Below are 16,633 nucleotides of genomic sequence, written 5' to 3'. Positions count from 1 at the left end.
TGTGGTGAGAATGTTCCGAACTATGTGTGGGGTGTGAAGATATATTTACAGGACTGCGTACAAGAGAACTAAGCTATTTACATGGTAAGGTGCCTGGTGCAGAGAAGCAGTATGCAACAAGAGTAACGAGATCAACACTATATACAAACCAGGGAAACGATCAAACAAAGCAACAAAACAATTCAAAGAGTCCATAAATTCGAAAAGTTCATAAATCTAGTCTCTGAGGTGGGCGACGAATTCTGGTTGACCGCCTCAAGGGTGGGTCGAGAGCCGCCGGTTCAGGAGCGGGCTGGACTGCGTCAAAGTCAGGGGGAGGCAGAGTGACAGGGAGCTCTGCATTGTCTGTGGCAGGGTCAGCAGGAGGGCGAGGCGACACTGAAGGATCACGTGGCGAGCGTGGAACGAGACAAAGGGCGCGTCGATTACGGCGCAGAATAGAGCCATCCGATAGACGAACCAGGAACGAGCGGGGGGCCACCTGTTGAAGGACAACAGCGGTTGCAGACCAGCCACCATCCGGAAGATGGACGCGGACGTTGTCATCTGGAGCCAGAGCAGGGAGATCAGCTGCACGGGAGTCATGAGCCGCCTTGTGATGTGCACGAGACAGCTGTATCCGGCGAAGGACCGGAACATGGTCGAGGTCTGGGACATGGATGGACGGCACCGTCGTCCTCAGGGTGCAACTCATGAGTAACTGGGCTGGCGACAGGCCAGTGGACAGTGGTACAGAGCGATAGGCCAGCAAGGCAAGATAGAAATCAGACTCAGCATCGGCAGCCTTGCATAGGAGCCGTTTGACGATATGTACTCCCTTCTCTGCTTTGCCGTTGGATTGGGGGTACAAGGGACTGGACGTCACATGGGTAAAATTGTACCGTCTGGCAAAGTTGGACCATTCTTGGCTGGCGAAGCAGGGGCCATTGTCCGACATAACCGTGAGCAGGATGCCTGTTGAGCAAAGGTTTCTTTACATGCACGAGTGACTGCAGATGTTGGGAGGTCGTGCAACCATATCACCTCCGGGTAATTCGGAAAGTAGTCCATGATCAGGACATAGTCTCTACCCAGCGCGTGGAACAGGTCGATGCCCACCTTGGTCCATGGTGACGTGACCAACTCATGGGGCTGCAGGGTCTCACGTGGTTGGGCGGGCTGGAAGCGCTGACATGAGGGGCAGTTGAGCACTGTGTTGGCTATGTCCTCATTAATGCCAGGCCAGTACACTGCCTCTCGGGCCCGTCGGTGGCACTTTTCCCCGCCAAGATGGCCCTCGTGTAGTTGTTCCAGGACAAGCTGGCGCATGTTATGCGGGATGGCAATGCGGCCCAGTTTTAGAAGAACCTTGTCTACTACTGCCAGATCATCTCTGACATTACAGAATTGAGGGCATTGGCCCTTGAGCAACCCGTCCGTTAGGTGGCGCATGACATGCTGTAGCAAGGGGTCAGCCGCCGTCTCGTGGCAAATTTGGACAAGGCTTTCATCCAAGGCAGGTAGATTGGAGGCCCCGAATGCCACATGGGCATCAACCTGGCAGACAAATCCCACTGGGTCACATGGAGTGTTGACTGCCCTAGAGAGAGCGTCAGCAATGATGAGGTCCTTGCCTGGGGTGTATACCAGCTGGAAGTCGTATCGACGGAGCTGGAGAAGAATACTCTGGAGGCGAGGCGTCATGTCGTTCAAGTCTTTCTGTATTATATTGACCAGCGGTCGATGGTCGGTCTCGACGGTGAATTGAGGAAGTCCGTAGACATAATCATGAAACCTAACCACACCGGTCAGGAGGCCCAGGCACTCCTTTTCTATCTGCACGTAGCGCTGCTCCGTGGGGGTCATCGCAAGTGACGCATATGCAACTGGGGCCCATGATGAGGCCTCATCACGTTGAAGGAGCACTGCCCCAATGCCGGATTGACTGGCATCGGTCGAAATTTTGGTCTCCTTTGCTGGATCAAAGAAAGCTAAGACGGGGGCCGTGGTCAGTTTTGCCTTGAGTTCTCTCCATTCGCGCTCGTGGGCAGGGACCCACTGGAAGTCTGTCGTCTTCCTGACCAGGTTCCTGAGAGCCATGGTATGAGAGGCGAGGTTAGGGATGAATTTCCCTAAAAAATTGACCATGCCCAGAAATCGGAGGACCGCCTTCTTGTCCTCTGGTGCTTTCATAGCTGTGATGGCAGCTACCTTGTCCGCATCCGGCTGCACACCCAATTGGGAGATGTGGTGCCCGAGGAACTTAAGTTCTGTCTGACCAAAAGAGCATTTGGCTCTGTTGGGGCAGAGGCCATCCTCATGTCTACGTCTGAATACGCGCTGGAGGCGACTAACATGCTCCTGCGGGGTGGTGGACCAAATGATTATGTCAGCGACATAGACGTGAACACCTTCAATACCTTCCATCATTTGTTCCATAATCCTATGGAACACTTCTGATGCAGAGATGATCCCAAACGGCATCCTGTTGTAACAATATCTGCCAAAGGGGGTATTAAATGTACACAGTTTCCTGCTGGATTTATCGAGCTGGATTTGCCAGAATCCTTTTGAGGCGTTGAGTTTGGTGAAGAGCTTGGCGCGAGCCATCTCACATGTGAGCTCTTCGCGCTTGGGAATTGGATAGTGCTCTCTCATGATATTGCGATTTAGATCCTTGGGATCAATGCAAATTCTCATACCATGGAACTGACCCAGTCAGTCGGTTCCGTGACTTTGGAAATCATTCCTTGGTTCTGGAGATCCTGCAGCTGCTGCTTGAGGCAGTCCTTAAGGGGTGCTGGGACCCTGCGAGGTGCATGCACCACAGGCGTGGCATTCGGTTTTGATAAAATCTTGTAGGTGTACGGGAGGGTGCCCATGCCCTCGAAGACATCGTGGTACTGGTTGATAATGGCGTTGAGCTGCGCCCTGAAGTCAGTGTCCTGAAAGGCACACGTGTCAGCAGGAGAGAGAGAGTGAACTCTCTGAACGAGGTTCAACAGCTTGCATGCCTGCGCGCCAAGCAGGGAGGCTTTCGAGGAGCCCACAATTTCAAAGGGAAGGATGGCTTTGCATGACCTGTGCGTCACTTCAAGTTGGCACGAGCCGCTGGCAGCAATGGCATTGCCATTATAATCTAATAGCTGGCAGGCTGATGGCAGGATGGCTGGTTTGACACAAAGGCTTTGGAGGTCAGACCGCGCAATGAGATTGGCGGAGGCACCAGTGTCCAGGCGGAATCGTAATTGGGACCCGTTGACCGTAAGGGTGGCACACCACTCATCGTCCGGATCGATGCTGTACACCGATAGAGGCTTGATTCTTTGCTTCGGGGACACCCTGTTTTTTGTAATGATACCGACTCGAAAAGGCGCCTTCGGGTCCTCGGTGTCAATTTCGGGTAGCTGGGCCGAATCGGGCTCGGTGACCATGGGTTGAATGGCCCGGACATTCCTGCGAGGCTGGCTGGAGCAACGAGAGTTGTCAGGCTGAGCTGATCTGCATAAAGCAGCATAGTGCCAAGTTTGCCACATCACAGACATCGTCGTGATTTGGCAAGACATTGCCGCTTTAAGTGGGGGGAGCCACAGTTGCCGCACGTTGTAGCGTCAGTACGTTCGCTGCACCACCGCGCATGCACGGTGCAGTCGTATGTGGTGCACGCCTGCTCAGTACGTTCGTCGACGTCGCCGTCCCCTCGTTCGGTGCGCACAAGCGCGGGAGTCCGCGAAAAGCGCGCGAAATGGCCGCCCTCATCCAGGCTGAGGCCCTGGAGTTGCTCGATTGCTTGGACCTGTTCTGCCTCGTGGGGACATTGCCGCACCGTTTCAGCCGCTTGGATGTAGGAATACCGACTAGTGGCGTGATCATGTAGCACGCAGGTCTCGATGGCGGTCGCTAGGGTGAGCTGCTTTACCCTGAGGAGCTGCTGGCGTAGGGGGTCCGACTGAACACCGAAACTGATCTGATCGCGTATCATGGAGTCGGAGGTGGACCCGTAATTACAGGACTGCGCACGGATGCGGAGGTGGGTGAGAAAGGACTGGAAAGGTTCATCCTTACTCTGCAAACGCTGTTGGAATACATAGCGCTCAAAACTTTCATTCACCGCGATGTCGCAGTGGCTGTAAAACTTAAGGAGGACTGTCTTGAATTTTGACTTATCTTCACCATCAGCAAAGTTGAGAGAATTGAAAATGTGGATGGCATGTTCCCCGGCCGTGGATAGGAAGAGAGCGATCTTCCTGATGTCTGAGGCAGCTTCCCGGTCTGTGGCTTCAAGGTAGAGCTGGAAGCGTTGTTTGAATATCTTCCAGTTGGCCCCTAGGTTACCGGGGATGCAGAGTGGCGGCGGAGGGCGGACGCTGTCCATTTTGCAGGATGGCTGTATGCTGGTGGAAGGTAGATCGCTTGCAGGTAGGTCTAAGAAGTTCTAACATCCCTCAACCACTGGTACCATGATGTGTTGGGTGCTCTGGATCCGTGGAACACATACAGGCCACCAACACTTAAAATAGTGCAACACTATTTTCTTAAGTTAGAAACTGTTGAACATACTTTCACTATGTGTGGACACGATGTTAGAATTAAACTAAAGACCTATGCCTGTCCTAACCAGTCTAAGCACTCAGCACATGGTGACGATCTGTGCTGTAAGCTGTAAGCTCTGTCCTTCTGAGAGGCTGCATCCCAAATGAGCTGGAACTCTGATGCCCTCTGTCTATATAGTGAGTGTGCTCTAACTGGTGATTGGCTGCGGTGCTGTGTGTGTTGATTGGTCCCACTGTGTGTCCATCAGTGTGTGTGTCTGCACCATGATATACCGGTGTATGTTATGACATCTCGGACAAACCTGCATGATCCGTTTGTTATGGTCGCAGATTAGCTGGACATTGAGAGAGTGGAAGACTTTTTGTGGGTCATGTACTGGACTGCTTGCTGCTGGGGAGATTTAAGAGCCATGTGAGTGCAGTCAATGGCATCCTGCACCTTTGGCAATCTAGATATCATTGTAAATCCCAACTCTCTTACTGGCTTACCAGATCTCAGTCAAAGTTGACAAAGCTGTGTGCCTTGGCAAAAATGACATCCGTGACCTTCTGGATACATTTGTGGGTGGAGGCTTGTGAGGTCCCACACAGATCCCCTGTGGAGCCATGTAAGTAGCCACTGCCATAGAAATTGAGCACAGCACTCACTTTCACTGCCACTGACAGTGGATACCTTCTGTGTCTCCATGGTGTCAAATCCTGCAGAAGGTGGCATATCTGCGTGACCAGTTTCCTTGACATGCGTAGTTGTCGGCGACACAGTTCTCGCTTATCTGCAGGTAGCACATGTGCCTTTATTAGACCGTAAGGCTATTGATGCACTTACAAATGACGGCTCGCGTGGGTTCATCCTCTGTGTACGGAGGAGATCCTGCCACCCCTTGACCTTGAGGATTCTGCTCCTTAGACCATAAGACCATAAGACATAGGAGTGGAAGTAAGGCCATTCGGCCCATCGAGTCCACTCCACCATTCAACCATGGCTGATTGCAACTCCATTTATCCGCTCTCTCTCCATAGCCCTTAATTCCTCGAGAAATCAAGAATTTATCAACTTCTGTCTTAAAGACACTCAACGTCCCGGCCTCCACCGCCCTCTGTGGCAATGAATTCCACAGACCCATCACTCTCTTGCTGAAGAAATTTCTCCTCATCTCTGTTCTAAAGCAACTCCCTTTTATTCCAAACAACAGGGGGGACAGGGGGCACCCCTGCCTCGTTCCTCGGTACAGCCGAAAGTACTCCGACCTCCGTCGGTTCGTCACTACACTCGCCACCGGGGCTCTGTAAAGGAGCTTAACCCAGCTGATAAACCCTCCCCCGAACCCAAACCTACGCAACATCTCCCAGAGGTACTGCCACTCTACTCGGTCAAAGGCCTTTTCCGCGTCCATAGCTGCCACTATCTCCGTCTCTCCCTCCGATGGCATCATTATCACGTTTAAGAGCCGCCGCACATTAGTGTTTAATTGCCTGCCCTTTACGAATCCCGTCTGGTCCTCATGAATCACCCCCGGGACACAATCCTCAGTCCTCGTGGCCAGCACTTTTGCCAATAACTTAACGTCCACGTTGAGGAGCGAGATCGGCCTGTACGATCCACATTGCAGTGGGTCCTTGTCTCGCTTTAAAATCAAGGAAATTGTCGCCTCCGGCATTGTCGGGGGCAGGGTCCCCTCCTCTCTTGCCTCGTTCAAGGTCCTCACTAGTAGCGGGGCCAACAGATCTATGTACTTTCTGTAGAACTCCACCGGGAACCAGTCCGGCCCCGGGGCCTTCCCCGCCTGCATGCTCCCCAAACCCTTGCTCAGCTCCTCCAACCCGATTGGTGCCCCCAAACCAGCCACCTCTTGCTCCTCCACCCTCGGGAACCTCAGTTGGTCTAGGAATCATCTCATCCCCTCTTACCCCCCCTGGGGGCTGGGATCTGTACAGCTCTTCATAGAAGGCCTTGAATACCTTGTTTATTTTTGTTACACTCGGAACCGTGGCTCCCCTTCCATCTTTGATTCCCCCTATTTCCCTCGCTGCCGTCCTCTTACGGAGCTGGTGTGCCAGCATCCGACTAGCCTTTTCCCTGTACTCGTAGGTCGCCCCCTGCGCCTTCCTCCACTGTGCCTCCGCCTTCCCCGTGGTCAACAGGTCAAACTCCGTCTGGAGCCGTCGTCTTTCTCCAAGTAATCTTTCCACCGGGGCCTCTGCGTATCTCCTGTCCACTCTCAAAATCTCCCCCACTAACCTCTCCCTTTCCATGCCCTCTGTCCTCTCCCTATGAGCCCTGATGGAGATTAGCTCTCCCCTGATCACCGCCTTCACGCCTCCCATACCACCCCCACTCGCGCCTCCCCATTGTCGTTGGCCTCCAAGTACCTTTCGATACACCCCCACACCTTCCCACACACCACCTCATCTGCCAGCAGTCCCACATCCAGCCGCCACAGCGGGCGTTGGTCCCTCTCCTCTCCCAGCCCCATTTCCACCCAGTGCGGGGCATGGTCCGAAACGGCTATGGCCGAATACTCCGTCCCCTCCACCCTCGGGATGAGTGCCCTGCCCAGAACAACGAAATCTACCCGGGAGTAGGCTTTGTGCACGTGGGAGAAGAAAGAAAATTCCCTGGCCTGCGGCCTTGCAAACCTCCATGGGTCCACTCTCCCCATCTGATCCATAAACCCCCTAAGCACCTTGGCTGCCGCCGGCCTCTTTCCCGTCCTTGATCTGGAGCGGTCCAGTGCTGGGTCCAGCACTGTATTGAAGTCCCCACCCATTATCAGGCCTCCTACCTCCAGGTCCGGAATGTGCCCCAACATGCGCTTCATGAATCCAGCATCATCCCAGTTCGGGGCGTATACATTTACCAACACCACCCACGTCCCCTGCAGCCTACCACTCACCATCACATATCTCCCTCCATTATCCACTACGATAGTCTTGGCCTCAAATGACACATGCTTTCCCACCAGAATTGCCACCCCTCTATTTTTCGCGTCCAGTCCCGAGTGAAATACCTGTCCTACTCATCCCCTTCTTAACCTGACCTGGTCCGCCACCTTCAGGTGTGTCTCTTGGAGCATAGCCACGTCTGTCTTCAGTCCCTTCAAGTGCGCGAACACTCGAGCCCTCTTCACCGGCCCATTCAGGCCCCTCACGTTCCACGTTATCAGCCGGATTGGAGGGGCTCTCACCGCTCCCCCCCCCGGCCGACTAGCCATCTCCTTTTCCGGGCCAGTCCCGTGTCCGTGTCTCCCTCGCCCTCCAGTCCCCCAGCCGGGGGACCTCCGTCCCGACCACCTCTTCTGTGTCCCATTCCCTTTCCGCCAGTGCAGCAGCAACCCTTTTCCCCCTGCTGTGGGAATCTCCCAATCAATCCTTTGTTCCCCTTCCCGCCTTTCTTCCCGCGCGCGGGGAAAAAAACCCGCGCTTTCCAAAGCCTGTCCCGCCCCCTCTGGCGCAGCTCCTGTCGCGGCCTAGTCTCTCTCCCCCCAGCCCATATAACATTTCCTGCGCGTGATTGACCCCTTATATACAACAACCATCATACTTCAACCCTTAAACACCCCCCACCCTCACAAACCCTCAGTTAAAGTCCAACTTTTCAGCTTGTATAAAGGTCCACGCCTCTTCAGGCGTTTCGAAGTAGTAATGTTGGTCCTTGTATGTGACCCACAGTCGCGCTGGCTGCAGCATTCCGGATTTCACTTCTTTCCCGTATAACGCCGCTTTGGCCCGGTTGAAACCCGCTTTCCGCTTAGCAACCTCTGTGCTCCAGTCCGGGTATATTCGGATCTCTGCATTGTCCCACTTGCTGCTCCGCTCCTTCTTGGCCCATTTCAGGACCCTCTCTCTGTCCGTAAATCGGTGAAATCTCACCACCATCGCCCTTGGCGGCTCAGTTGCCTTGGGCTTCCTCGTCAGCACCCGGTGCGCCCCGTCCAACTCCAGCGCCCTCGAAGGGGCCTCCGCGCCCATCATCGCCCCGATCATCGTGCCCGCGTATGCCACGGCATCAGCCCCCTCCACTCCTTCTGGGTGACCCAGGCTCCTCAGATTATTTCTCCTCGACCTGTTCTCCGGGTCTTCGAGTCTTCCCGCCCACTTCTTGTGTAGCCTTGTGCCGCTCCACTCTCACCGCCAGGCCCAAGAGCTCGTCCTCATTCTCACTCACTCTTTTCTGGACCTCCTGGATCTTCACCTCGTGTGCCTTCTGGGTTACCCTAGTCATAGAACATAGAACATAGAAAATACAGCACAGAACAGGCCCTTCGGCCCACGATGTTGTGCCAAACCTTTGTCCTAGATTAATCATAGATTATCATTGAATTTACAGTGCAGAAGGAGGCCATTCGGCCCCCTGAGTCTGCACCGGCTCTTGGAAAGAGCACCCTACCCAAACTCAACACCTCCACCCAACACAAAGGGCAATTTTGGACACTAAGGGCAATTTAGTCCTTCAATTACCGCCAGCATAGGCGCCAGCATCTCCTTACGCAGCTCCTCGAAGCAGCGCTTGATGAATTCCTGCATCTCCTCTTTGTCCCCGGCCGCCGCCATTTTCTTTTTTTCCCTCGCTTCTCCCGCTGCTCCAGTGCCGCTTTTTTGGCCGTTGCACTTCGGGTCCGGTCCATAAAAGTCGGTAGGGGATCTCTTTCTCCTCTTCCCCACGGGTTGTCTGTAAAAAAAATTCCGTTGGGGCTCCTCTAGCGAGCCCGAAAGTCCGTAATCGCGGGAGCTGCCGAATCGTGCGGCTTAGCTCCGCATAGCCGCAACCGGAAGTCTAGAAATCTCATCCTTAACGATGGATTCTAGAATCTTGCCAACAACCGAGGTTAGGCTCATTGGCCTATAATTTTCCATCTTTTTTCTTGTTCCCTTCTTGAACAGGGGGGTTACAACAGCGATTTCCCAATCCTCTGGGACTTTCCCTGACTCCAGTGACTTTTGAAAGATCATAACTAACGCCTCCACTATTTCTTCACCTATCTCCTTTAGAACTCTAGGATGTAGCCCATCTGGGCCCAGAGATTTATCAATTGTTAGACCTCTTCGTTTCTCTGGCACTTTCTCCTTTGTGATGGCTACCATATTCAACTCTGCCCCCTGACTCTCCTGAATTGTTGGGATATTACTCATGTCTTCTACTGTGAAGATTGACGCAAAGTACTTATTTAGTTCCTCAGCTATTTCCTTCCTTTGGCAAGCCTAGTGCCACCATTGCGCGATGTCCGCCGACTGGCGCCCAAAACGGTGCAAATCAGACGGGCATCGCGCCGCCCCAAAGGTGCGGAATGCTCCGCATCTTTGGGGGCCGAGCCCCAACCTTAAGGGGCTAGGTCGGCGCCGAACGAATTTCCGCCCCGCCAGCTGGCGGAAAAGGCCTTTGGTGCCCTGCCAGCTGGCGCGGAAATGACATCTCCGGGCGGCGCATGCGCGGGAGCATCAGCGGCCGCTGACGGCATTCCCGCGCATGCGCAGTGGAGGGAGTCTCTTCTGCCTCCGCCATGGTGGAGACCGTGGCGGAGGCGGAAGGGAAAGAGTGCCCCCACAGCACAGGCCCGCCCGCGGATCGGTGGGCCCCGATCGCGGGCCAGGCCACTGTGGGGGCACCCCCCGGGGCCAGATCGCCCCGCAACCCCCCCAGGACCCCGGAGCCAGCCCTCGCCGCCTTGTCCCGCCAGTAAGGTAGGTGGTTTAATTTACGCCGGCGGGACAGGCATTTTAGCGGTGGGACTTCGGCCCATCCGGGCCGGAGAATCGCCCGGGAGGGCCCGCCAACCGGCGCAACGCAATTCCCGCCCCCGCCGAATATCCGGTGCCGGAGACTTCGGCAACTGGCGGGGGCAGGATTCACAACATGACAGATGTGCAACATGACAGACCTCAGCTAGAATGTACAGAGGCACTCAACAATCACAGTGAGACTACTGGTGACTCCACGTTACTCCAAACCTCATTCGCTCGAGCCTCTCCACAAGCAGATGAATTCCTGAACGTTTTGACTCCAGACGGGGAGCATCACGAAACTTCAGACAATTCAAGTGAACCTGAAATGACTCCGGACGTGGAGCATCAAGAGACCTCAGAAGATGCAAAGTGAACCTGAAATGACTCCGGACGGGGAGCATCGACAAGCCAAAACTGACTCGGGTGAAACAGACCAGACTCCAGACGGGGAGCATTGACAAGCCAAAGCTGATTCAAGTAAGCCAGACATGACTCCAGACGGGGAGCGCCGCAAACTCAGTGACGGCACGCTCAAGGAGACAGCAGACGCCACAAAGCACGCTGACACGAGTAACTGCGTGAAGGACTCGTATTATCCAGAGTGTGGTCCTTGACCGCAGCAAACGCAGCAACAAAACCAACCACCACAACAACATCAAAGACAATAGCAAGAAGCGTTCCAAAGGCAACAGCGCCGACAACAAGCACGACAAACACAAAAACATCGACTGGTACGACATGGTACAACTCTGCAAATGAGGGACACTGTTACAGCTCAGCTCAGTACAATGACATACCATGGCAGAACGATGCATCTTACCAATTCACGTTTGCTGCACTTCCAACAGGCAACCTGGCTTTCAGGACAGCTGCCATCAAGAATTACCACCACAAGCATTGAAAAAAAAAGAGTCCACATCTGACAACAAAGTGATTTGACCACTTCTTGGTTCCTTCAGCACAGGGACACTGATGGCGTTTACAATGCAATGTCACCATCAACATCACCAACTCACTAACCAAACAAGAAAGCCACTCGACCATAATAATTAATGAACTTTGGACTCATGCATATGATTTGGACTTATTGTTTAATGATCACTGTTATCATAACTTGTACAGAGTATCACTCATCTACAGTTTGTTCAATTTTCTTTAACACTGTACAGAAAATATGTAACACAAAAAAGGGGGATGTGGTGATATACATCACTGTAAGTACACAAAGGGTTAATGTATATACACTACACCTAGCTAGTCACTACAGGGAGCACCAGATACATGACACACAGACAGTCAACCAATAGGTCAGTAAGACAGGACACGACCAATGGGCAGTCACGATACACACAGAGGTGACACTACCACAGGAGGGCATTACACCAACCCATATAAAAGGACACATCACACATGCTCAGTCTCTTTCCAGTGGAGACTCTCGGTGAGTACTGACACAGGGTTGATTACACATCACTTCCACCACGTGGATTGTAGCAGACTTGTTCGTCAGTCTGAGTAGCTATAGCAGGATTAACAGTAGCGTCGAATCCAAGTAGGAGAATTGTTAATAGTTTAATAAATGTGTTAAAGCTATCTCCAAGTCTGAACCTTCCTTTGTCAAAGTGCACATCAAGGAAGCAGCTTATGCTACGACAAGAGCATAAAAAAACATGTTGCCAGGAGTGAACTGTTGCAATCCATGTAGTTAAAAACTCAGCAAACAGTGACTACCAGCAACAGCAGCCAGGCAAGATGATGTTCAAGATTCCGCTTCCACAGCAGCTCAGGTACCAAGGCAATCTCAATGTAAACTGGCGTTGGTTCAGGCAGAGATTCGAGATCTACCTGGTAGTGTCCGACCTAGATGGCGTGGCAGATGCCATCACCTAGAAGTCACCTTGTCAAGTTTCACATAATCTTTTCTTAATATCTGCTTCTCTTGTACTGGACACTTTTGTATCCAATTATGCTTCCGTGAAAGGCCTGGACCAACTTGTCAATTGCGTTCCCTCTCTCTTGACTTAAAACACATTTTTGTGTTTAAACTGCAATTACCAATGATATTACCAGAGTTATCACATCAAGGAGTTATTGAATATATCAACAAGTGGGAGCTGTTCTAACATGAACAGGGGTGCATGACATATTCTATTATCTTAGTTTATCAACTGAAAATGTTAATTCAGTCATCAATTGTGGTAAATCTTTCACATTAGTTGGGAATTACATTATTTATTTGAAGGCTCTACAGAAATAAAGCTCATGACAAAGGCTGTTGCGCAAGGTACCTTTTTTGAAAAGCGATTCTCAAAGTGATGCTCATTCAATAAAATGCCGACTTGATGCTTTTCACTATGTTCAGCTTTACTCTGTCACCTTTGACAAATCTTCGCATCTACAGCTTCCTACGAATAGCAGACGACATGAAGCATGGATGTGCATTTGAATGGAGACTTTAGCAGGAACTCAGAAATAACAATAAGGGAAGTTGAAAGCAGGAGTAACTTTATAGCTGCCAGTGGTTCATGCAGAACTGGATGCTATTTACTGAATGGAAAGCTTTAAGTAAAATGCCTCACATAGAATACAATGGAACTGTCTCATGTTTAAATTGTCTAAATCTGGCAGTGAAATTAAATCAAGAATTTACTGTGCTGCATCATAGATTGGGAACATTAGAAAATATACTATATATTTAGAAGGATTTATGTCTGGAGGCATATGATTCAAACACCTTTGAAAAGCCACAAAGGTATCACTCCCTTTCACGTTACATCAATTTGAAAATAGCTTTGACAGTCAATTTCTGTGAGAACCAATTAAAGGTGAACTTACTGAAAAACGTAAACAGAAAAATCCCGTCATCTCCTAGGCTGAGCTGATTGCCATCATCGTAGCCATCTCCTAACGTGAAATCATCATCCTATTTTCATCAAAAAGACAAGCAAGTTATTGTGGAAGCTATTCCTCGCTCAGATGTTGCTTCACACTCACAATCTGCCTACCTATCAGTTAATTTGCTGTTACCATGTGAACCAATACTCCAAGTCTGCTTCCCTCTATTTCAGCTAGGCAGTAATTTAAATTGTTGTGACATTTGTGTTCCATATGAGCCAGCAAGTACGTATAGCTGAATTGCGAGCCAGCTTGTTTTTAAAAAAAACACTCACATATTCGCAGAAGATAATTGGCTTTCCATTAAACTCCATCACCTAGAAGTCACCTTGTCAAGTTTCACATAATCTTTCTTCACTGGAGGAGGACAGCCATATTGGGTCGAACTAAGCTACATTACAACAGGGGGTGGAAGGCAGAAAGACCAATAAAAATGGACCCCTCCCCCAAACTCATTATCTAAGTCCCATAGCATTCAGTTCAGAACCCTGGAAAACATTCCTGTCATCAATCTACACAGCAAGGCACATCTGTCTCCTGCTAGGAATACACTGTCACTGAGAGAAACAAGTTATTTCAGGCACAGTAAAGTGCAGCACATCCACTCAGCAGTTGGATTCAATCCATGTCTGTAGTGTTGCAGCTTTCTAACATGTTGCACTGATATGTGATACCAAAGCATCACGTGAGACTGACTTAGATACAGTTGCTGAATTTTTGGCTTCCGTGTTTTATACCTGCTCAATTTGACAGCAAAGGATATTAATGGGAAATAAAGGTGGGCAGGGAGGTCAAATGCATATTTTTCTTTAAACATTTTATCAAAGGAAACGCATGTGGCAACTCATTTAAATCCATTTCTACAATTTATTCTACAGTTTAAATGCGTATGCAGGACAGAAGGGCATATTGATCTTATGTGTAGCGTAGCTTGAAAACTGATGGTTTGGTACTGGTATATTTAGCACATCCACTTGGCGGCATGGTGGTGCAGTGGTTAGCACCGCTGCCCATGGCGCTGAGGACCCAGCTTCGATCCCGGCCCTGGGTCACTGTCCATGTCGAGTTGCACATTCTCCCCGTGTTTGCGTGGATTTCATCCCCACAACCCAGATGTGCAGGTTAGGTGGATTGACCACTCTAAATTTCCCCTTAATTGGAAAAAAAATAATTGGGTACTCTAAAATTTAAAAAAAATAAAATATTTGCACATCCATGTTGCGGTTTGGACTGGCATAGCTCAATTAGTTAATAATGAGGCATTGCATAACAATGGTATATCTAGGTTAACATTGTGAAGCTGATCAGCATTGTTAACCAAGAATCGAAATGTGTATTCAAAAGCTCCAATTTTACAAGAAATGTTTGACGATGAATGCTGCAGAAGAACCTGATGTGTTGGGTATGCCGGGTCTGCGAGGACTGCGTTTACTGCAGCAGTGAGAGAGACAGGCTTCCAACACTTGAAGAAATGCAACACGAATTTATTGAACTCGTAACTATCATGCATATTTTAACTGTGGGTTGACACTATGCTGACTTGTCTGGAGACCTGAGGCTAACCTGACCCGACTATCTTACTACCACATGGTATATGTTCTAGTTGCTCACGGGCTCTGACTGTCTCAGAGGCTGGATCCCAAGAGAGCGGGAAAACTAGTGCCCTCTGGCTTTATAGTGGCCGTGTCCTGTCTGGTGATTGGCTGCTGTGTTCTGTGTGTTCACTGGTCATCCTGTGTGTCAATTACTGCCTGTCTGTGCACCATCATATACCTGTGTGTATATTATGACAGAACCAATGCTGCAACTTAATGAACAGACCACACCATAATGTGTCAGTCCCTGCTCCTAGCTTGTGTAGGCTTTGGAACTTCATAAGCTTGTCCAGGGAGTTTGGTCATTGACAAACTTGAGAGACCAACAGCTCTTAATGGGATACAACTCATCTTTAAATTAGAAGTTGCAGTGAAGGCCAAATGACACAGTGGGAACTTCTGAGTCTCACTGCTCACTGATATTGTTGCAGGAAGAGACAAGAGTGGCAATATTTAAGACTGAAATTCAAGGCCATGGAGCCACGACCACTGTCCTTTTTTTTAATGTATTTTATTCCAAAATTATGTAAAAGGTTACAAAACAAACAACTCTGACAGGACTGGGGGCATTCTGGCTAAGTTTGCCAATGATACAAAGATAGGTGGAGGGGCAGGTAGTATGGAGGAGGTGGGGAGGCTGCAGAAAGATTTAGACAGTTTAGGAGAGTGGTCCAAGAAATGGCTGATGAAATTCAACGTGGGCAAGTGCGAGGTCTTGCACTTTGGAAAAAATAATAGAGGCATGGACTATTTTCTAAATGGTGACAAAATTCATAATGCTGAAGTGCAAAGGGACTTGGGAGTCCTAGTCCAGGATTCTCTAAAGGTAAACTTGCAGGTTGAGTCCGTAATTAAGAAAGCAAATGCAATGTTGTCATTCATCTCAAGAGGCTTGGAATATAAAAGCAGGGATGTACTTCTGAAGCTTTATAAAGCATTAGTTAGGCCACATTTAGAATACTGTGAGCAATTTTGGGCCCCACACCTCAGGAAGGACATACTGGCACTGGAGCGGGTCCAGCGGAGATTCACACGGATGATCGCAGGAATGGTAGGCCTAACATATGATGAACGTCTGAGGATCCTGGGATTATATTCATTGGAGTTTAGGAGGTTGAGGGGAGATCTAATAGAAACTTACAAGATAATGAATGGCTTAGATAGGGTGGATGTAGGGAAGTTGTTTCCATTAGCAGGGGAGACTAGGACCCGGGAGCACAGCCTTAGAATAAAAGGGAGTCACTTTAAAACAGAGATGAGGAGAAATTTCTTCAGCCAGAGAGTGGTGGGTCTGTGGAATTCATTGCCACAGAGGGCGGTGGAGGCTGGGACGTTGAGTGTCTTTAAGACAGAAGTTGATAAATTCTTGATTTCTCAAGGAATTAAGGGCTATGGAGAGAGAGCGGGTAAATGGAGTTGAAATCAGCCATGATTGAATGGCGGAGTGGACTCGATGGGCCGAATGGCCTTACTTCCGCTCCTATGTCTTATGGTCTTAACTCGGGGAGCAAACTCCCAACACACAACTACACAGTTTGTACAAATGTTCTCCTTTTACACCCCCCTTCCCCCTCTCCCCATGATGAACAGCTCCTTAAACACGGCCACGAATATCCCCCACCTTGCCTCGAAGGCATCTGCTGAACCCCTTAATTTGTACTTGATCTTTTCCAGCCAAAGGAAGTCATATAGCTCCCCCAGCTAGGCCGCCACCCCCGGCGGCATTGCTGACCGCCACTCCAACAGAGTTCTTCGCCGGGCAATCAGAGAGGCCTGTCACAAGTAGGTTTCAATGAAGTTACTGTGAAAAGCCCCCAGCCGCCACATTCCGGCGCCTGTTCGGGGAGGCTGGTACGGGAATTGAACCCGCGCTGCTGGCCTTGTTCTTCA

General features: G+C 50.4%; 1 protein-coding gene across 5 annotated transcripts in view; it reads right to left on the bottom strand.

Annotated features, from left to right (window-relative positions):
• LOC140408460 (NEDD4 family-interacting protein 1-like) overlaps nt 1-13,684 on the bottom strand; it is a 180,595-nt gene extending 166,911 nt beyond the window's left edge. For 2 of the 5 annotated variants that reach the window (XM_072495686.1, XM_072495689.1), the window contains exons 1-2: nt 13,424-13,681; nt 13,089-13,176 (exon numbers count right to left, since the gene is read on the bottom strand). In XM_072495686.1, the coding sequence (XP_072351787.1) occupies nt 13,089-13,176; nt 13,424-13,462 (127 nt within the window). In that variant the 5' untranslated portion in view covers nt 13,463-13,681. Of the gene's footprint in view, nt 1-13,088; nt 13,177-13,423 lie in introns of all 5 variants that reach the window. The other 3 variants (XM_072495687.1, XM_072495685.1, XM_072495688.1) reach the window with 3 other exon arrangements.
• Nucleotides 13,685-16,633: the final 2,949 nt, after the last annotated feature.

Source organism: Scyliorhinus torazame, chromosome 3, assembly GCF_047496885.1.
Source record: "Scyliorhinus torazame isolate Kashiwa2021f chromosome 3, sScyTor2.1, whole genome shotgun sequence".
NCBI lineage: Eukaryota > Metazoa > Chordata > Chondrichthyes > Carcharhiniformes > Scyliorhinidae > Scyliorhinus > Scyliorhinus torazame.
Note: the sequence above shows the minus strand (reverse complement) of the source record. Positions and strands in the feature narration are given on the sequence as shown.